This window comes from Wolffia australiana, chromosome 10 (genome assembly GCF_029677425.1).
Source record: "Wolffia australiana isolate 7733 chromosome 10, ASM2967742v1".
NCBI lineage: Eukaryota > Viridiplantae > Streptophyta > Magnoliopsida > Alismatales > Araceae > Wolffia > Wolffia australiana.
In genome coordinates, this window is record NC_135844.1 from 3,854,816 (window position 1) to 3,874,335 (window position 19,520).

General features: G+C 40.0%; 1 protein-coding gene across 1 annotated transcript; it reads right to left on the bottom strand.

The window, feature by feature from the left end:
• Nucleotides 1-9,662: 9,662 nt before the first annotated feature.
• LOC144708333 (glycerophosphodiester phosphodiesterase GDPDL3-like) lies at nucleotides 9,663-18,209 on the bottom strand. Its single transcript, XM_078581581.1, has 12 exons — nucleotides 18,013-18,209; nucleotides 17,849-17,909; nucleotides 17,349-17,435; nucleotides 16,926-17,277; nucleotides 15,409-15,702; nucleotides 15,083-15,192; nucleotides 13,928-14,429; nucleotides 13,798-13,833; nucleotides 13,437-13,724; nucleotides 13,168-13,307; nucleotides 12,132-12,615; nucleotides 9,663-10,042 (listed from the first exon to the last, which is right to left on the bottom strand). The coding sequence occupies exons 4-12, from the start codon at nucleotides 17,035-17,037 to the stop codon at nucleotides 9,738-9,740; spliced, it is 2,271 nt and encodes a 756-aa protein (XP_078437707.1). The 5' UTR covers nucleotides 17,038-17,277; nucleotides 17,349-17,435; nucleotides 17,849-17,909; nucleotides 18,013-18,209; the 3' UTR covers nucleotides 9,663-9,737.
• Between the last annotated feature and the right edge of the window lie 1,311 nt (nucleotides 18,210-19,520).

The following is a 19,520-nucleotide window of genomic DNA, read 5'->3' on the forward strand; positions in this document are numbered from 1 at the left end:
GGCGACAACTTCTTGGATTCTTTACTCGTCCTGGAGTAATCTCGACGGAACGCTTGGACACATCGTCACGGAGTGATCTCGACGTGACGACGAGGGCTCTAACCATGGAGTAATCTCGACGTGGGCGAGGCTAGCCAGACCTCTCTACTCTCTACTCTCTACGATAGTGGAGACACAAGTTGGATTTCTTTTTCAACAAATGACTCAAATGTTCCTTGGGCATGCTATCCCCTTATATAGTGAGGATAGGTGCCAAGTGAACGTGGGGGGCGAGGACGAACCGTCGCGAGACGTGGTTCGGCCTCTCCTTACAATTTGAAAATACAACTGAAAAATAAAAGGAAAAGATGAGGACGAGGCCCAACACCAACCCAGTCCATGAAATCCAGAAATACAAACAAAACATAAACAAACGCAAGTGAGATAGAGATGCTTACGCGGGGTACTTGAACCCCAGGTGGCGAGCATTGGCGCGAGCTGCTCGGTGTGGCTGATGTCGTCTAGTCGAAACATCTCCAGGATGGTCCCCCATCAAAATTCATGCAACTTTGGAGTTTTAATGCACCAATAGTTAAAGTTTCATGTCAATTACAGTCATAGAACGTCAAAAACGTTTCTCATATGATTGAACATATCAATGGACTTGGAATACAAGATGTAAAGCAGACATAGTGGAGTATGAGGCCTAGGTTTGTAAACCAAAATTGGAACTAAGTAAGAGACAAGCTTTTTCACCAAGAAAATGTTCAACAATAATTTTTCTATTCCAAGCTGACTCAACTTAGATGCTTTTTTATCAAGGTCATGCAATAAGAGAGGAAAACCATGCATAAACAAATGAAGAAAAATTAAAAAAGATTGAAAATTCAAATGGGGACATGGAACACAAGAATAAAAATCTAACAGCAAAATGAAAGGTAAATGAAAGACCTCATCTCAAGGTAAATAATTCATGTCAACTTATCGTCCAACCTACTGTTCATCCGAAAACTTGTTAATTGTAGAAAGTAATTTTGATTCTTCATGTTTTTATCCTTTGAAATGTGAATAAATTTTATCATAACAAGTATAATACGCTGCATCCTTTGGTAACCAGTTACAGATGATGTATCCAAATATTTAATGAGATAAATAATCATGTGATCCATGAACATTTGGTTGCAATTTAAAAAATCAGAAATATTAAAAATACATGACTTACATGATAATAAAGTACATATAAATAAATATGGTGAATAAGTGGAGTAACATGTGGTAAATAATCTAACGAATGAGGTTCTCCAAGACTAAAAAAAGCATAAAATGGCAGATATTTATTCACACTTTATAATCACATATTCCAGTCTACAGTGCTTTAAATTATCCAAGCAGAACCAAAAAATAATATCCTGTTAGAAATCTTTTAAAAATAATATATGCCTTAACTTAAGCTAAAAAATATTTCTTGTGATGCAAAATATGTAAAAGAGGTATGTGCCTCTGCTAGGAAACAAAATAAAGTACAACTTCTTCACATTTAATGATACTACTCGAAAGTGTAGAGATATAGGATCACCATTAATTATATGTGAGGTAGGAGAAATGATATTTTGAAGTTCACTCATTTGATTATGGTGAAAGTATTAACATTAAGCCAAAAAATTTGTGTGGGAAATGAATTGAATTTTTGTCACCTCAAACCAAACTTCCTATAAGTACAGCTATCTGATTCATCAATAAGGCAACCATACGGGAAATAAATAGATGTGATAGCGAAAGTAGAAAAATGCAAACTTCATATTTATTTCAAACTTAAAAATATGAAATAGCGTGAAATCTTAGTCGTGAACCCATAATTTTAGGATGACCCAGTCTAGCCACAATAAAGGCCAACACAGATCATGATACACAATATAATATATTGTAGGAGATAATAAATGGTTTATCTATATATAAACTTGTGTAGTACCCCAAGGACACAAGTGATGATTTTTTGGCTTCATAGAAGATCATACTAATGATTTTATGAATGATCGATCCCCAGCACCAGCAAACTATTTTCTTTCATCTCACGCTGCACTCTCGCCGTAAGGTTTAACTTTAAGATATGCATATTTAGGATCATTCAATTATTTATTGTGATTATATCATCATTATTATCATATGAAACAAATATAATTAATTAGTGTCTTATATACATATTAGTCTTTTTTAAGATGGACAATAGATTACATATGGAATTAGCTTAAGTATTTTTCGGCATAGAGCTTTCCTTGAAGAAAACTCTGAGGCCACAAGACAACCTCAATGGACACTTAATAATCATATTATAGACAATTTTAAGAAGGATATCATGAAATATCCTTGGGTTGGTTTCATCTATGTCATGTCAGATATAGCTACTGGGCTAGACCAATAGATATGATGTGCAAGAAAAAAGAATAATTGTGGCAAAGGATGATAATGGTGAGGAATTTCAAATGAGAGTAGCGTCAAGTTGGAGAGTGTGTATCAAATATAGGAATCTAAACTAGTAACAAAACAAAATCACTACCCCTTACCATTCATTGACCAGTTTCATGAAAGGCTAGCTGGGCAAAATTTCTATTATTTTTTGGATGGGTATTTATAAAAATTATTGAAAATTGTTCATTAAAATGATTAAAATTACTCATTAAATTATTAATAAAATGCATAACGGCTAGTAGACATCCTAGTAAAGAAAAAATGCATAACGGCTAAGACTCTGATTTCGAGTCTTGAGGAGGTTATTAATGAACTTGCTAACGTGTTTAATTGTCTATTGATTGCTTTCACCATTTGGGGTGTGCAATTTGACAACAACTTTCAAAGGTGCATGTTTTCTGAACAATTAGGTGACTATTTTAAGAAACTATGGATGATTTTTTTTTGTTTTTCTTTTGACACTTTTTATCTAGCTTATTTCTTTTTTGCATCTGTGTGTGATAGAAATATATGTAGCCGGCAAGCCAATCACACATTACATATCTCGTTCCATATTCATTATAATGCATGTGTGATGCATATAATGAAGTCCATGAATACATGATCAGACTTAGTGAAGTATGATGTGATAGTAATACGGAGACTATTAGTCTTTAAGCGTTTGTTATAAATATTCCTAATCGAAGGATACGTGAGAAGGATATCGAAGTATCTGGATAGAATAGCACTATCCAAATTGATAGTGCATGCACATTAGCAGAAAGAGTTCACTGAATTGATCCATACCAATCCCTGAATGGTATTATACCAAACTGTTAATCAAGTTGATTCACGTCATGGTTAGACCTGAGGCACCAAAGACGTCTTATGGACGGACAGTTGTATTTTGACTATGAAATATGTGTCCCTCATCACGGGATTCTAAATAGTCTTAGTTCGAGTGCATCGAGAAGTTCACGAAGACAATTGAGTGGTCAACATGGGATCGTTCACCCTCAGTATAAGAGGTGAGAGCTCAAGAAAGACAATGCGATAAAGTCCTAGGCCAAGGCAATAAAATACCAAGAAGAGTTCTCCAATGATTTCCGAACCCATTAGTACTAAGAAGAATGAAGGATTGGGGTTTGACAGTTCACCATACCCTAAGTCATCCTAGGATCATTAAGTGACTAAAGGATTACATGTACACAGTAACCAATGACGAATAGGCTCCATGAATGTGTTGATACACACTCCTTTGTATCTGCTAGAGCACGAGGTGTAGCTTGGCACCCCACGTGTTGGAGACTCAACATATAGAATGGGTTAAATTGATTTGACGTTAATTAATATCTATGGTGATATAGTTAATTAATTTGGAAGGCCAATAAATGTTATTGAGCCACTAGAGTCATTGACTAGATCAACACATGGGCCTTAAGGGTCACACGTAAATGATATTTTGGACATCGGAAGATATACTTAGTTATGGGGTTTTATGAAAAATATCCACTTAGTATGGGGAAGACCCTAAACAAAATGCATGCATGCCAGAATTATTCAGGGGCCTTCCCCTTCTTCTCCATTTTCATCATGGCTCCTCTCCATTCTCGATGCAACGAGGATATCATAATGACAAATACAGAGGTTGAACAGAGCTTGTCAACGTGAAGGAGGAGATTTGATATGCCAAGGACTACGTGGATACTTCCAGAGGTTGCACACATGAGCATCTTCAAGTTACTCGTTCGAGGATTGGAGTGTCGCGTGGGATTCGTGTGGAGGTGAGTCATTTCATGGTTTTAATGATGCCATTACGAGTTCCTTAAAGACTTCTAATGTGTTTCATTTTGAGTTGTTCATCAATATTAAGAACTTTAGAACCCAACAATGGGTCCCAACTAATCGGGTGCAAAGCTAGGAGAAATACCACATGGAGATGGAAGAGGGAATTTTCCTGGGACACTATATGAACAAGGATGTTATAAAAGTGGATAGGACTGGAATAAAGGTCGTTAGGAACCACCCCCTCTCCATAAACATATTAAAAGAAGTGGGTTTTTAGAACATGCTGGATTCTAAAAAATATTTTTTAAATGACTCACTCTCAATATGCACACTTATTATTTGATTCCTCCTTTATTGACATTAAATAAGTCTTTTTTTTAGAACCATTTTACATGCTCCTGATTGGGGAAAAGCTTTTAAAATAATGTGTTATGCTTTTGATAGTGCTATCAGAGCTATTACAGGTCAAAGACTTTATTAGAAGCTAGTAACCACATTTTTTGCACGCAAGACTGTGGGACGAGCTTGCATAAGTTAACCCACAACTTCAAATAAACTGTTTGTCACTATTTTTACCTTATAAATTTTATGTTAACTATATCTTATTTTATAATGATTTGCATATCTATTCAAGGGTATGCACATATGAAAAATTCACATATCAGATTTCTAAATAACCTAATGAATTATATTCTACCATCATGACACATTTACTGATGAATACATCCCAGAAATCCAAAGTAAAATTTACATCATATATATAAAATAAAATTAAGTACATCCTAATAAGATCTATCAAGCAAAATAATTTAAAAAAATCAAAGGAAAAATAGATCATAGAAAATTCTTAAAAAATTTAGAAAATTATATAATAATTTTAGTGACTCGAATAAGTTAATATTTAAATTATTTGAGGTTAGAAAATTATAAAATATATGTTTGTATATTTAGTGAACAAAATAATGGAAGAGTAAAAGTCAAGAAGTTTTCAAAAGTTGTGTCACTTAGAAAGGGTAATAAGACAACACGATCAATGTACTGACATATTCCTACAGTTCAAGTTTACTGCACATGAATGACGATAATCCTCTAACTTAGGATGCGGTGATTGAAGATAAAGAGTAGCAATAAATTCAAAATTTCAGTCCATACACCAAACTCAAGTATGCGTAGTTAGTTCACTCTCCTGAAGTATGGTTTTTTTCACAAATTAGACTCTGTAAGGTTTAGAAAAAATCTAAATCTGGACATGAAGTTCAGCTTGTGACCTATTCTCAATCTGGTCAAGTTGACTAATCAATGCCAAAGTCAAATCTAAAAGTCAATGACAATCGCAGAAATTTTTTTTATGCAAACTTGTAAAATCTGATGTTTTCCTTTTTAGGGCTTCCACCTAATATGTTCTCCCTTTCTCCAACGTATCTAGTCTGTGGTCCACTTCATCATCTAACCACCTCAAATAGTATGAGAAAGTAAGAAATGTAAGAGACAACGAGAGCATGAGAGAGTGAGAAATATATGGGTGAGATAATCAAAGAGTGAGAAATGTATCAGAGAGTGAAGGACCAAAAGAGATAGAGAACAAGAGATTATGATAGTGGGGGAGGGAGAGATAAAGAGTCAGAGAAGATAGTGTGCAATTGTGATATAATGAGAGAGTAAGACAATGAGACTGTGGGAAATGTATGGGGAGTGAGAGAATGAGAGAGTTAGAGAGTGAGAAACATATGAGAGTGTGAAAATGTGTAAGGCTGATAATTGAGAGATTGACAGAGTAAAAAATGTACGGGAGGGCCAGAGCATGAGAGAATGAGAGAGTAAGAAATTTATGGGTGAGATGATAAGATAGTGAGAAATGTATGGGAGAGTGAGGGAGTGAAAGAGATAGTGAGAAATGTATGGGAGAGTGAGGGAGTGAAAGAGATAGTGAGAAATTTATGGGAGAATATAGTGGAACGGATAGAGAATGCAATAGTATGAGAGTGAGAGAGTGAGAGGCAGAAATGAGAGAGTGAGAAAGGGATAACTAAAGTGAGTAGGGTGAGAACATGAGAGAATGAGAGGGAGAAAGTGATGTTGGACATCGTCGAGGACGTTGTCCGGTCGATACCGAGTATGATGGCTCGGTACCGATAATAGATGGTGGTATCGAACGTCGACGGTGTCATCGTTTGACGGATAAACCCTGACGGGTTGATGTAATTACGATGTGTGGAATGAATGTCCTACGTGTTGTACATGCAGGCTCCGACTTGAGGGAGGCGCCAAAATCCAAGCTTGGACGGGGTCACAGGGTGACGGGGACGGTGGCCTCTCGAACCTCGTTAGAGAGACAAAGGCGACTACAGCCGACTGGATTCAATTCATAGGGCTTGCTCGTAACGGACGGACTCGTACATACCAATAAGACGCTCAAAGTACGTTCATAGTTTCTCTCAATTTGCCACTCTCACCTACCAAACCCCCATGCGGTGGAGTCAACACAAAAATTTACTGCAAGAGATAATTAAAAGAGCAACGGGAGAGGATGGCGTACCTCGTCAGCGGGTGGCTCGTGGTGCAGAATTCATCGACGGTAGGCGACGATCAAAGCGGGTGTGGCAGAGAGGCAGTAGAGAGCGGTCGACAACTCGACAAGCGATGTAATGCTGGAGCAATGGTAACGGTCGAAGGAGAAAGACGAGGTGCAGGAGCTCGCTGAGCGTTCGGTCGTCCCAAAGAGGCTTCAGGTGGACCGGCTCGGGGCGGAGTTCGGGTAGGAACCGTGTAGGTAACGATGACCCGGAGTAGCATGACACCGGCATGATCGCCCAATGCAAGGGGCAGCCACGTGTCCGCTACGGCTCAGCAATACGTTTACTGACATCAGAAACAACCAGGGGCATTGACTTCGTCCCCACGGAGGCAGGCTGGTCGCGTCCGTCGCATGGAACAATGGTGGTCACCGGCCGCGCTATGGCAAATAGACCGCGCTGGGCCAATGTCGTCCTTCGTCAATTCCCAATTTGGGCGAGTATGCCTGCTCAGGTGAATTGACTGTGCGGTGAAAAGTCGCATTCTAGCAACAGGGGATTTGACCGAACGGGAATGACACCAGTTGGCGTCGGTATTCTCCGCCAAGTTTTGGTGTGCCGAGAGCCTGAATACGGTGGGATCGGCGACCGAATTATGCTTCTAGCTGATATTCATTGTGATGCTGAGATTCACGAACCAAACGCGTGACCAGTCCGCCTGTTGAGGAATTTCTGGCGGCTGGGCGAGAGGAGAAATTCGGGGAAGAGAGGGGGGGGGAGGGGGAATGTTCGCAAATCAAGGGAGGGAGATCGTCTTGCCCTTTGCTGCCCTCATCAACCCCAACCTTCCCTTCTTTCTTCTGCTCTGTCGATCCTCTCCTCCTTCCTCTCTCGTGTCTTCAATAAGGTGAGACCAGAAATAAAACACAACACGATTTCTCTTGATTATTCCTGGTCTGCCTCTTAGGGCGCCCCCCTCTTCCCTTATAAGGAGGGGAGGAGATAGGCCCTTAAGTGGGTCAACAAGGGGGGAATAGGGTCCATTAGGGGGCCCTAACATAGTGGGCCCCCTCATTACAAAATAACAGAAAGTAGAAATAAAATAAAAAAAGGAAAAGGGGGACAGGACTAGAGGCCTTTTCCCGTGACGATGAAAACGCGGGCACGAGACTAGTCGTGGTGCAACAAAAACAGGATGATGAATACAGAAAACATGACACATGACTGGGAAAACAACGAAAATCACAATGTGCTAATCGAGCATCTTCTCCTAGCTGTCGATGACGGTAGTGGGCGGTGTGGACGACGCCGTCGACGAACTTTGATGATATGAAACGGGTAGCTCCTTGGCTCGCTATCATTGACTAAGTTTTTAGTTAGTCACAACGCTTCTCCGTTTGCAGCGTCATTAACTTTTTCTTTATTCTATCTCTCTCTCTCTATGTGTGTGTGTGGAATGGCTGAACCTCACTACGGGTGGGGGAATGTAGTGGGGGACTCAAGCCAGCTGCTCTCTATTCACCCTATACCGCGGTACACAGATAAGAGAGTGAGGCTGATTGGCTAAGAAGATAGTCAGACAGTCAAACGAGCATTGCGAGCGGGCCCCCATAGCCGCCGGGGGAGGGGGGGGCAGGGTCTGGGAGGGGGCACGGGCACTCGAGAAAGGGACCAGCCAGCGGCTGAGAGGGGGCGCGGGCGGCCCGGGGAGGGGCGGGGCTGCAGCGTGGGCACATAACCGCACCGCACAGACCCGTGTGCAGTGTGCAGGGTGGTGTGTGAATACACTGAAATAATTGAACGATTGAGAGGTTATATCGTTTAAATCATTAAATAACTTGAACTGTTGAGTGTCGAGGATTTTCTTAGAAGAGATTAAGGACTCTAATTTTGATTTTTCGTTGGATATCTGACTTGAACTAGAACAGGCATCCTCTTTGTTATTCTTCTTGATATGCTCGTCACAATCACCAAATATTTTTTAATTATAAAATAATTTATGCGTACTAGTTGAATAAAATGAATATTGACATCTTCTTTATTGAATTTTCCTCTAAGAGTAGCAGTTATCACGCTTCTATTGGCTCCATCATGTTTCGGCCTAGAAACAAAATTTGTCTATAACGTCAGGCGTAATGATTCACTAAACTCTGAAATTCCGAATTCCAACTTCAAAGATCATTTGATTTTCCCCTACATTATTGTAATTTTGCTGGCCACGATGGATTGTAAGAAAAAATCAGATTGCTTTGTCCTTCTTATATTGAGATAAATATCTTTAATCTTGGTCGTAGTTTTGATCATCACGAATAACACTGCCTCTCCAAGAGAAGGAAGCTTTGGGAAAATAATCCCCAATTTTTAATCGTTCAAATCACTGAAACTGTAGTCATTTTTCTGTGATGTCTGCCACATCCTTAATAAAATATTTTGTAATTCTCTCCCTTTTACAGTTTTTTTTAATATTATCACTAATAATCTATCGTGTTTCATGACGCGGCTAGGTCAGCGCATTATTGACCAATAGGATTTACTTTTAAGAGTAGCTAGTAATAATTGAACACACCCTTATACTCTCGTTAGGTTCTAAGATAGATCGGATTCAAGATGGACAGTTAGGATTAAGCATAGCCGTAGAATCAAATAGAGAACTAGACTGTAATTTAATGCATACCCAAAGTTTCACCATCCCAAAGCCCTGAAAATTCTACTAACTTGGCTTCTATCAGCACCTTATATTTCGAAATGTGAGTTTTAACCCACCATTGCTTTTATACTGCTGATGACATAAATAGTAATCTTGTACCTGGTTTTACTTTTCGTGAATTAAAAGTCATCATTTAAGTCTTCTCCTTTCTTTCAATAGCTGCAAAAGTCAACATCGTGCTTTTTCTTAAATTTGTTGCGTTAGAGAGAAGAGCAGAGAGTCAAAGGGCGAGTCAGTAGTGGAGCACAGGAAATAAAGAAGAAAAATTGGGATACAAAAAGAAGGAAAGGAAGGGCGTAGTTCATTTACGAGAGAGAAGCGCCGACAATCAAAGCCAGGAGGGAGAAGAGAAGGGGAAGGCGAGTGGGCCCAGGGTGTGAGCTGGCGACCGGGGATTGGACGGGGGGCTGTCCGGCCCCCAAAGGAGAGAGAGTTGCATTGCGCGAAGTGGGGGGCAACGGCGGTTCGATGACGTCGGCGTCGTCCAAGACGGGGCTAGGCGGTAGAGCCGGCGGCAGGGACGGGGGCTGAACCAGCGTGACCAGTTCCCCGGGGAGCACGGGCAGCATGTACCGCGGCGTCTCCTTGCCTAGTGCCAAGCACGGGTTCCCTGCGAGCGTAACAATTTTGATAATGACGATGACGAAGATGAAGGTGAAGACCATGTCAATGATGATGATGATGGTGATGATGATGATGATGATGATGATGGCTGGGAAGATGAAGACTGGGCGTCTTAGAAATTGTTGATAATGATGATGATGATGATGGTGATGATGATGATGATGATGGTGATGATGATGACGATGATGATGATGACAACGATGATGATGGCAATGATGATGATGATGATGGTGATGATGATGACGATGATGATGATGACAACGATGATGATGGCAATGATGATGATGATGATGGCGATGATGATGATTATGATGATGATGGTGATGATGATGAAGACAATGATGACGAAGACAATGACTACGACAACGACGAGGATGAGGACGAGGACGATGACAATGACGATGATTATGATGATGATGATGATGATGATACTGACGACAATGACGAGGATGATGATGATGATGATGCCACTGATGTTGACGATTATGCCACTTAAATCATATTGGTTGTGCTGGGGCTGGAATCTGAGAAAATGGTAGTAAATGAAAATTGAGGGTGTTTTAGAAATTGATGATGACGCTACTGTTTTTGGTGGTGATGATGATGGGGGCAGAAAGGAAGTCGAAGATGGTATCTGAGAGCCATGGAAGGATAAAGAATTTGATAATATGATTTTCTGAAGCAGGGGCGACTGCAATATTAGATAATGAAGGACGAGGATGATGTTTTTCTTCATGATGATCTGACAAAGATGATGGTACTAATGTTGATGGGTGCGGTAAGGGCGGCTGTACTGAATGTGGAGATGGAAGGGGAAATTATAATATGAAATGATGCTCACAATAACAACACTGAAGATAATGATGGAGTTGGTGATGAGGAATAATGTGAATATATTAGTTATCATGGCTGTGACCGTTGTAATGCGGAGAGGACGAAGATGGTGTCTGAAAGTGTATAAATGGGATTTCGGTACCGGACAAAGATGATAACTAGAAAAGGATGATAAACAAACAATGATGACTCGAAAAATATTTATGGATTTACGCGATTGGAAACCTACCCAACCCCAGACTGCTCCTCTTGAACATGCCAATTAAGGATTGGAAGTTTGTTGTTTGATGACGAACCAAGGTGTTTGCCAAAAACAAACAATTTCCCTGGTTGGCTCGTTGTGGGGAACAGTAGCCGTCATCCGCCACATCACACGTCACGGTGATGGCAACGTGACGGATGATGTGACGATGACGAAATTAGGGACTCGTGACGGTGACGGATGACGAACTGGGCGTGACGGTGACGCAATGGTGATGGGGGGCCTCGGACTGGTGATGTGATGCGTCTGTGACGGCCGTGACGAATTTTTAAAAATGACCAAAAGAGCTTAAAAACCGTTAGATTTAAGCTTTTTGACGGCCTATATTTTGCCACGTGGCCTCGCCAACTCAATTTGATGGCATTTTGCAGAAAATTCCCTTCATTAATTCACACTCACAAAAGGATGCCGTCCAAAAATAATTGGAGATATACCCCTCAGTTTCTCTCTCCTCCGCATCGTTTTTTTTTCCTGTCACACATGACGGTGACGTCGTCCTGTGACGGGGGCATGACAGGGACGCCGCAAACCGGGACGGTGACGCAAACATGGTGGATTTTTCTGAAATCCTGGGACGTGTGACGGGACGGTGATGTGACGAAACTTTCGTCATGTCACCATCTGTCACGGATTGTCATCCGTCCTGTCACATCCGGGGCGTCATGTCCCGGACGTGTCGTTCCCTAGCTAGTTGTTTGTGTGTGTCCAAAATACATGTCAGTTAAACCAACCCAATAGATAAACCCTAAATCTCATTAATGATGATAGTAACGAGAACGAGAACCCTGATACTGCTACTGGCTATAGTTGAGAAGAACTTGATGATGATAATGATGATGATTATGATTATGATTATGATGATGATGATGATGATGATGATTACGATTATGATGTTGATGATGATGATTATGATTATGATTATGATTATGATGATGATGATTATGATGATAATTGCAGAAAAGATTGGAGTCAGTCATACTTTTGTAAGCGACAGCCGTTTGGGGGAAATCAGTGATAATCCCATTGACGCCAGCGGCCTGGAAGTAGCTGTTGATCTCCACGGTGGGATCGGAGAAGAAATCCCACGGCTGGGAGGTGAACTCATTCAAAAACAGATAGGCATATACTGACAGATTAGCGGCTTGGAACCTCCCCACCACGTCTGTTTTCCCGACGATGAAGGCTGTGCTCACGGGATAAATCGACTGCTTGCCAACAGCGACAGCGTGAGCAAATCCGGCAATGTCTGCGATCGACGAATTGTCAGCCCCGCTTATGGATTCATCGATCATGTATGTGAGCTTGAAGCTGTTCTTCGCCCCGATAGCCTTGAGAACTGCGCTCTCCGTCGACATGATCATCACTTCCATCCCAGTCTGATTTGTCAGCCCTGATTGTTCTACTGCTGCTTGGATCCCCTCAACAAGGTTGAATCCCAGGTTCTTGTTGCTGAAGGCAGCATTCTACAACATGAGAGAGAAATGAGGCTTTTGAAGAAAGAGTATTATATTAAATAGAAGCAGAGGAATTGAATAAAAGCCCAGCAATGAGTTGATTTTTAAAAGTATGTTTTGATTTGAACAGTAAGTATTCCATTTAACCAGAATGAAGTACACAATTCCCTTTATCGGAAGGCAGGATACAATGAGAGAGAGAGAGGACTTAAATGGCACAGATCCATTAGAAATCTAATATCAGAAATACATATATTTGATGAATAGCAACTATTCAACTAAGGTTAAGTCTTAGTTCCTTTCACAGAAGTCATGATTCTACGGCTATAGAGAGATAGAGAATGATGAGGTTTAAAGAAATAATACTTGGATAGAAGACGAGAGGCAAGAACAGCTGCGAAATATTCTATAAAATTAGGCTTGACAATTAGTCCAAGATTATTCGATGAACAAGGAAATATGGGCAGAAACAGTGCTGAACACTTTTGCTCAAAAACTTGTTTCTGGCTTGAAAAAATTATTCAATGATCTCAATTATAATTTGATTGAGAAAGAACTTACCTCAATGGTGATCACAACCCCTGCCAGAGAGCTGTTTGTCGCCAAGGACAAAAAGTCCGATAAGGTAACAAAGTTTCCGGCATTCTGATATAGCGGGTTTCGATAAATCAGGTACTTCTGCTGAGGGGCCGATATTTCCGCTGCATCAGGGGTAGCTTAGGCATTATATAGAATTCAGGAAAGAATACCAGCAGTATGTTAATCTCATACTGTTGCAAAGGAAAATTTCCATGTGGGATGGGCAATTCCAGGATTTAAAAAGAACTTACGCTTCAGATTTTTCTGAATATCTTCCCAAGTGAGATTGAAGGTAAAAACTCCAGCGCTGGGCTGAATTTCTGGGATAATTGACTCGCTGGCGGCATAAGCCGACTTGGCAACGGTAGTACCCGAGAAAAGATCCGGCGAAGTCATGCAGATAAGGACGCCATCTTTAGTAACTTGAACCGGGCAGTCGATGTAATCTGCACCGTCCGCTATAGCCTGATGATACGCCAGATCTGTGCATCCAGGGTACACTCCACTGGCTCCGTTGTGAGAGATAACAGTAAGACTAGCTGACATGGAAAATTTAAAAAGGAATATTAGAAATTATTGGGAGAAATGAAGTTTAGAATTTTGATCACTCACCAGCAGTGGAACTATTCTCCACATGGGCAAAGCAGCCTGCGAAAACAAGTTGTTAAATGCTCTGTATTTAAGTAGTGAAATACAGTTATAACAAAGAATTTATCAATTTATTTGCACTAGAGAAACTCACCGATGGCTGAGGATGCCGTAACCGGAGAATCAGTTACGATGCCATCAACTGAGAAAGCCCCATTGTCTACAAAGGAAATATACTCGGAGATGGGGTCATAACTATAATTATAGGCAATTAAGAAGTCATTTGCGAAATCCGCCGCAAAAACTTGGAGACCAGCCTTGTGCGCATCGGACACGATAGATGTATGAGGGAGCAGGTACAGACTTGAATCAACTGGCCATATATAGCTCTTGGGCATGATAATTCCAGATGCAAAAGTCCTTATAAATGTCATATTTTTGGCTAATGACCCATAAGATTGGTTGGTCGACGGTTCGATGACATCTGAATCCATAAATCTGAAAACAAGGTGGGTGCTGCGTTGCGCAACCCTCGCCTGTATGCTCGTCAGGAAGGACACTTCCGGTGAGGACACATAGTTAATTACTACGCGTCTTGTCAGTTCAAGTAGATAGCTCCTCATGCTGATGTTATGCTGACTGTAGAAAGTAGTGTACTGCAGAAAGCAGATAAATGTCAGGTTTTTAAATATCAGTGGGACAAAGTTCTCTGATTTTACAAGCGAAAATATGGGAATGGACATCTGGTATAGTTCTTCAAATATTATTGACCTGGAATTCGATTGAAGACAACTTAAATCGCAAAATTTGTAGGTTTTCATTCTATTTTCAACCAGTAGCGCTGAAATGATAGGTCTGGCCAAGCAGGACTCATCATAGACTAGATTGGGACCAGACCAAATTTCAAATGCCCCAGCGGCAATGATGAGAAATCCTGTGTCATCAACATCTGGTTTCCAAACGATGTCATTATACCGAGAGTCGTCATCATCTTTGTCACTATTATCCATCAGTTTTCCAAGCTAAGATAGAGTATATTTAATCATGCCATCACTGTTATTCATCTTTTGATCCTTCATCGTCATCATCATATGTTAAAGCTACAAATGGATAATGATGATACGGCAAAATTTAAGTGGGCCCAGGATGACCCACAAAGTACCAGTCTGAAACCGGGATTATTTTCTTAATCCCGGTACCTGATCCATGAGATAAGAAATAATACAATTTTTCAATTTGTGGTAAATGGATTATTTTTTAACGTCGCCGATGGAATGAGCTCAAACTAAGCCATGATACAAGAAAGTACCTGAAAATTCAGCCAGAGAGGAGATTTAAAGTTTTCATGAATATCATCAACGGAAAGGATGCCCAACTGTCCATCAAATTTATTTGTTCGAGAGTAGATTCCCTGAATCACTGCAGACAAGAATAAATTGTGAGACTTCAGGTGGAAAAAAAGGAACTAAATGACTTCCAAAGCAAGACTTTCGTGTCGTCTATCTATCTATAACTCTATCCATATATATGTCCATTTATATAATTATCATCAAAGCGCCACTACCCGCAGAAACGTTATTTTCTTGACTTCCGTTCTGAAAATTGGCGATAGAAATATAAAACCAAACAACTTACACGAGACATTGCTCAATTCCTCGAACTCATAATCGATGGTGAACCACCCCGACACCGGCACACCATTCAAGAGATAATCCTTCTTCCCATCTGGAAAAATATCGACAATGTCCGTAGAATTATCCATCTTCACAGTGGGCAAACAAATCCCAACCTCATCCTTTGTCAACTGCAAATCGCACCATAACACAGTGTTGGGCCGGCTGAACAACTGAGTGAAAGAATAAGCCGTCTGGCTTGAATCAGGAAACAAGCCCGACATGCCTCCTCTGGCAATCACTGCTGGTTCTTCGCCTGCGACAATCATAAAATTTAATTATTTCAATTTTTACAAAATATGGCTGGAAAACAACATTACAATGAGTGGACCTTTTCTTGGAACCTCAAGAGCATCATTTCTACTGCAGATAGATAATGGACAGTAAAAGGAATATCGTGCTGAGCATGATTTAACAATCAAAGAAATACATTATAGTCGAAAATCCTATTCAAAGAAGCATCCCCTGCTGATTCTTTGCTGGCCATCGTTAAGGAATTTTGCATTTTTCAAAGAAATATTCAGGAAATTCCGTTATTTTAATTTTAAGATAATTTGGCAGCAAAGCACCAGGGCAAGGAATGAAGTCGTTTTGGAATCTCAGAACATGATTTTTATGACGACAAGAAGCTGAGCCCGATTTAATAAGCAGAGAAATACATTTTAGTAAAATTTTCAATTGCAATAAGCTACCACTGCTGATTCTTCCCCTTTCATAAGTATAGTAAAAACCTAATTCCGAGAAGCTAACCACTCCTGGTTCTTCTCCTCTTATAGTTTACAAAAATAAACTTTTTCAATTTCAAGACTATTTGGCAGCAAAAAACCAGGACAAGGAATGGATTTATTTTGAAACCTCAAGAACATGATTACTTCTGCGAAAAAGAAGCTGTAAAAACCTGATTTTACCAGCGGATATATAGTTATAGTAGAAAAATAAATTCCGAGAAGCTACTGCTGGTTCTTTCCCTCTCATGATTGTAAACTTTCAGTTCTGGATAACATGGCAGCAGAAAACCAGGAAAAGGAATGGACTTATTTTAGAACCTCAAGAACATGTTTTCTACTGCAAAAAAAAACTGACCCTGATTGAATCAGCTGAGAAATACATTCTAGTCGAAAACTCAATTTTGAGAAGCTACCACTACTGGTTCTGTCTGCGATAATTAGGAGTTTTAGTTATTTTAATTTTAAGGAATGGACTTATTTCGGAACCTCAAGTACATTATTTCTACTGCGACAAAGAAGCGGAGCCTGACTTAATTAGCGGAGAAATACATTCTAGTAAAAAAATCGAGTCTGAGAAGCTGGCCCTACTGGTTTTGAGATAATTTAGCAGAAGGAAACCAGCACAAGGAATCCGAATAACATGATTTTTATTTCGAAGAAGAAGCTGTGCCTGATTTAATCAGCGGAAAAAATACATCATGTTCGAAAAAATCAATTCTGAAGAGCTATATCGAAGGGATTTAACACGCACCAGTCAGTGTGGGCCATGGAGTCTTCGGCGGAAGCTTCTGCGCTGCCACGGCGCTTAAGAGTACGACCAACGCAAGCCATGGCGGCCAGAAACAACGCTTAAAGGCCGGCATTGCCCTGCAATCTCACCTCACTCTAGCAGAGAGAACTTCGTCGAACGAAAATCCAAGATCCAAGCCACACAAACTCAGATCCGAGCTAAAACTCCGCTTCCTGCCTCCAAATATTGCCAGCAACAGAGATAGATAGCGAGAGAAAGCGACATATTGATAAACGGAGAGATTATCAGTGGACGAAGATCGAAGATCCGAGCTCGAACTCCGCTTCGTTACTCCAGATGTTGCCAGCTAAGACTGATATGGAGAACGGAAATTTTAGCTAGATAAAAAGCAATTATTAGTGAAAGAACAGCCAAGATCCGAACCTCACAATTCGAAATCCGAGCTCGAACTCCGCTTCGTTACTCCAGGTATTGCCAGCAACAAAGATTGATAGAGAGAGAAAATTTAAGCTGGATAAATAGAGATTATTGAAAGAGAGAGAAAAAGGACATAGAGGGAGAAAATTTTTAACTAGATAAATATACATTATTCATAGAAAGAAAATTTAGCTAGATAAACAGAGAATATTTATAGAGAGAGAAAAAGACGTACAGAGAGACAATTTAGGTAGATAAAATTGAGATTATTGATGGGGAGAGAGAGAGAGAGAGAGAAAAAGACAGAAAATTTTAGCTAGATAAACAGATATTACTGATAGAGAGAGAAAACTTTAGCTAGATAAATAGAGAATATTGATAGAGAGCGAACAAGACACAGAAATTTAAGCTAGATAAACAGAGATTATTGATAGAGAGAGAAAATTTTAGATAGAATGAGAGTGAAAGAAAGAGATTATCAGAGAACGAAAAGAAAAGATCCGAACCTCAAAATTGCAGATCCGAGCTCAAACTCCGCGTCTTTCCTCCAGATATTGCCAGCTACAGCTATCGATAGAGAGTGAAAAGGACATTTAGAGAGATAAATTCAGATAGAAAGAGACAGAGAGAGAGATCATCAGCAAACAAAAATCGAAGATCAGAGCCTCACAATTGCAGATCCGAGCTCAAACTCCGCTTCTTCACTCCAGATACTGCTAGCTACAGAGATTGATAGAGAGAGAAAGAGACATCTAGAGAGAGAGAATAGCTTGCCGCCATCACCACCCTTTCCCTCCCTTTGCAGATACAAAGTTAGAGAGAGAGAGAGAGCGCAGAGAGGAGAGAGAAAGAAATTTGCCAGCTCTGACAGTAAAGTGCGAGTCGCGCGGTTTTAAACGGAGCTCAGAGCCGTTGATACGAAGCGCGCTGCACCAAGCTCCCTGCGTATGATCATGCACGAAGATAAGAACGAATGAGATTACGCCGCGTGGCATGCCAGTTGGAACTCCCCAACCGTACAAGGCGTGGTTATCGTCACCTGCGGTCAGCAGATTCTAATTAATAGGTATTAACTCAGCGGTTAAGTTACCGCCTATTCATTTCAGGACCATTACTTTTGTCCAGACTGACTCTTCATGTGATACTGGGCCCACAGTGGGCCCATGGTGGGCCCACTAAGCCCACATGAAACCGTTTTGCCAGCGAGGGGGAAGGACAATTAAAATAAAATATTTGGTTTTTTTTGGTTATTGTATTGTTGTCTGAATTAATTATACTAGGAATCCGTTATTAGATAATTTATATTATGCCGAGTCAGCTTGGGAAAATGTCGTATTTGTTTGTTCCCTCTCTATTCCACTTTTTTTCGCCAAAATTGCCAACTTTTAATTTTTCACTGGGGCTGTCTTCCCTCAGTGAGAGGAGACAAGGAAAATATAAGATTTCGGTTTCTTTTGATTTGTTGTAGTGATATGTGAGCTAATTATCCAAGAAATCAGTAGTGGATAATTTATAATATGCTGAATCAGTTTGAAAGATGTTCTATTTGTTTGTGCCATTTCTATTCCACTTTTTTTCTTAATTAGCAACTTTTAACTTTTCACTAAACTATGCCTCCCATCAGTAATAGATTTGTTTTGTTGGGCACATATAGAGATTTGGTTTCTTTTGTTAGTGCGTTGTTGTATGAGTTAACTATCCTAGGAATCATGATTATAGTAATTTTATACTATGTTGAATTCGATTGGTAAGTGTCATATTTACATGCTCCCTTTCCTTCCACTTTTGTTTCCAAATTGTCAACTTTTAAGTTTTTCACTAGATTATGTCTCCTGTTATTGATGTGAAAAAATTGGCGTAAGATTATTCTACATACTTATTGGTAAAAACTATAGAGAAATTTAAATACATTGGGGATTAAAAAAACAATGTGCAAGAGGCAAGCAGAAGGCTGCATATATTTTATATTTAAAAATTATACTAGAGGGAAAGACAATAAATAGGGAGCATCATATAAGGTTTTGTTCATGAGAATCTTTGTAAGGAGTTTGAAAAACAAAAAAATGTAGATGTTTTCCCTCATTGTCTCGCTGGGCATCATCAGGATTATAAAGTGAATTTAAGTGAATAGCACTCATTTAGGGAAGGTCACAGTCCGCTATCGATCCAGTTATAGCA

Coding starts and splice junctions, on each gene's coding strand:
- LOC144708333 (XM_078581581.1), bottom strand. CDS start 17,037: ATGCCGGCCTTTAAGCGTTGTTTCTGGCCGCCATGGCTTGCGTTGGTC. Junction 15,703..16,925: donor TCCATGGCCCACACTGACTG/GTGCGTGTTAAA, acceptor TGATTGTCGCAG/GCGAAGAACCAGCAGTGATT. Junction 12,616..13,167: donor GGGTTGTGATCACCATTGAG/GTAAGTTCTTTC, acceptor CTCATGTTGTAG/AATGCTGCCTTCAGCAACAA.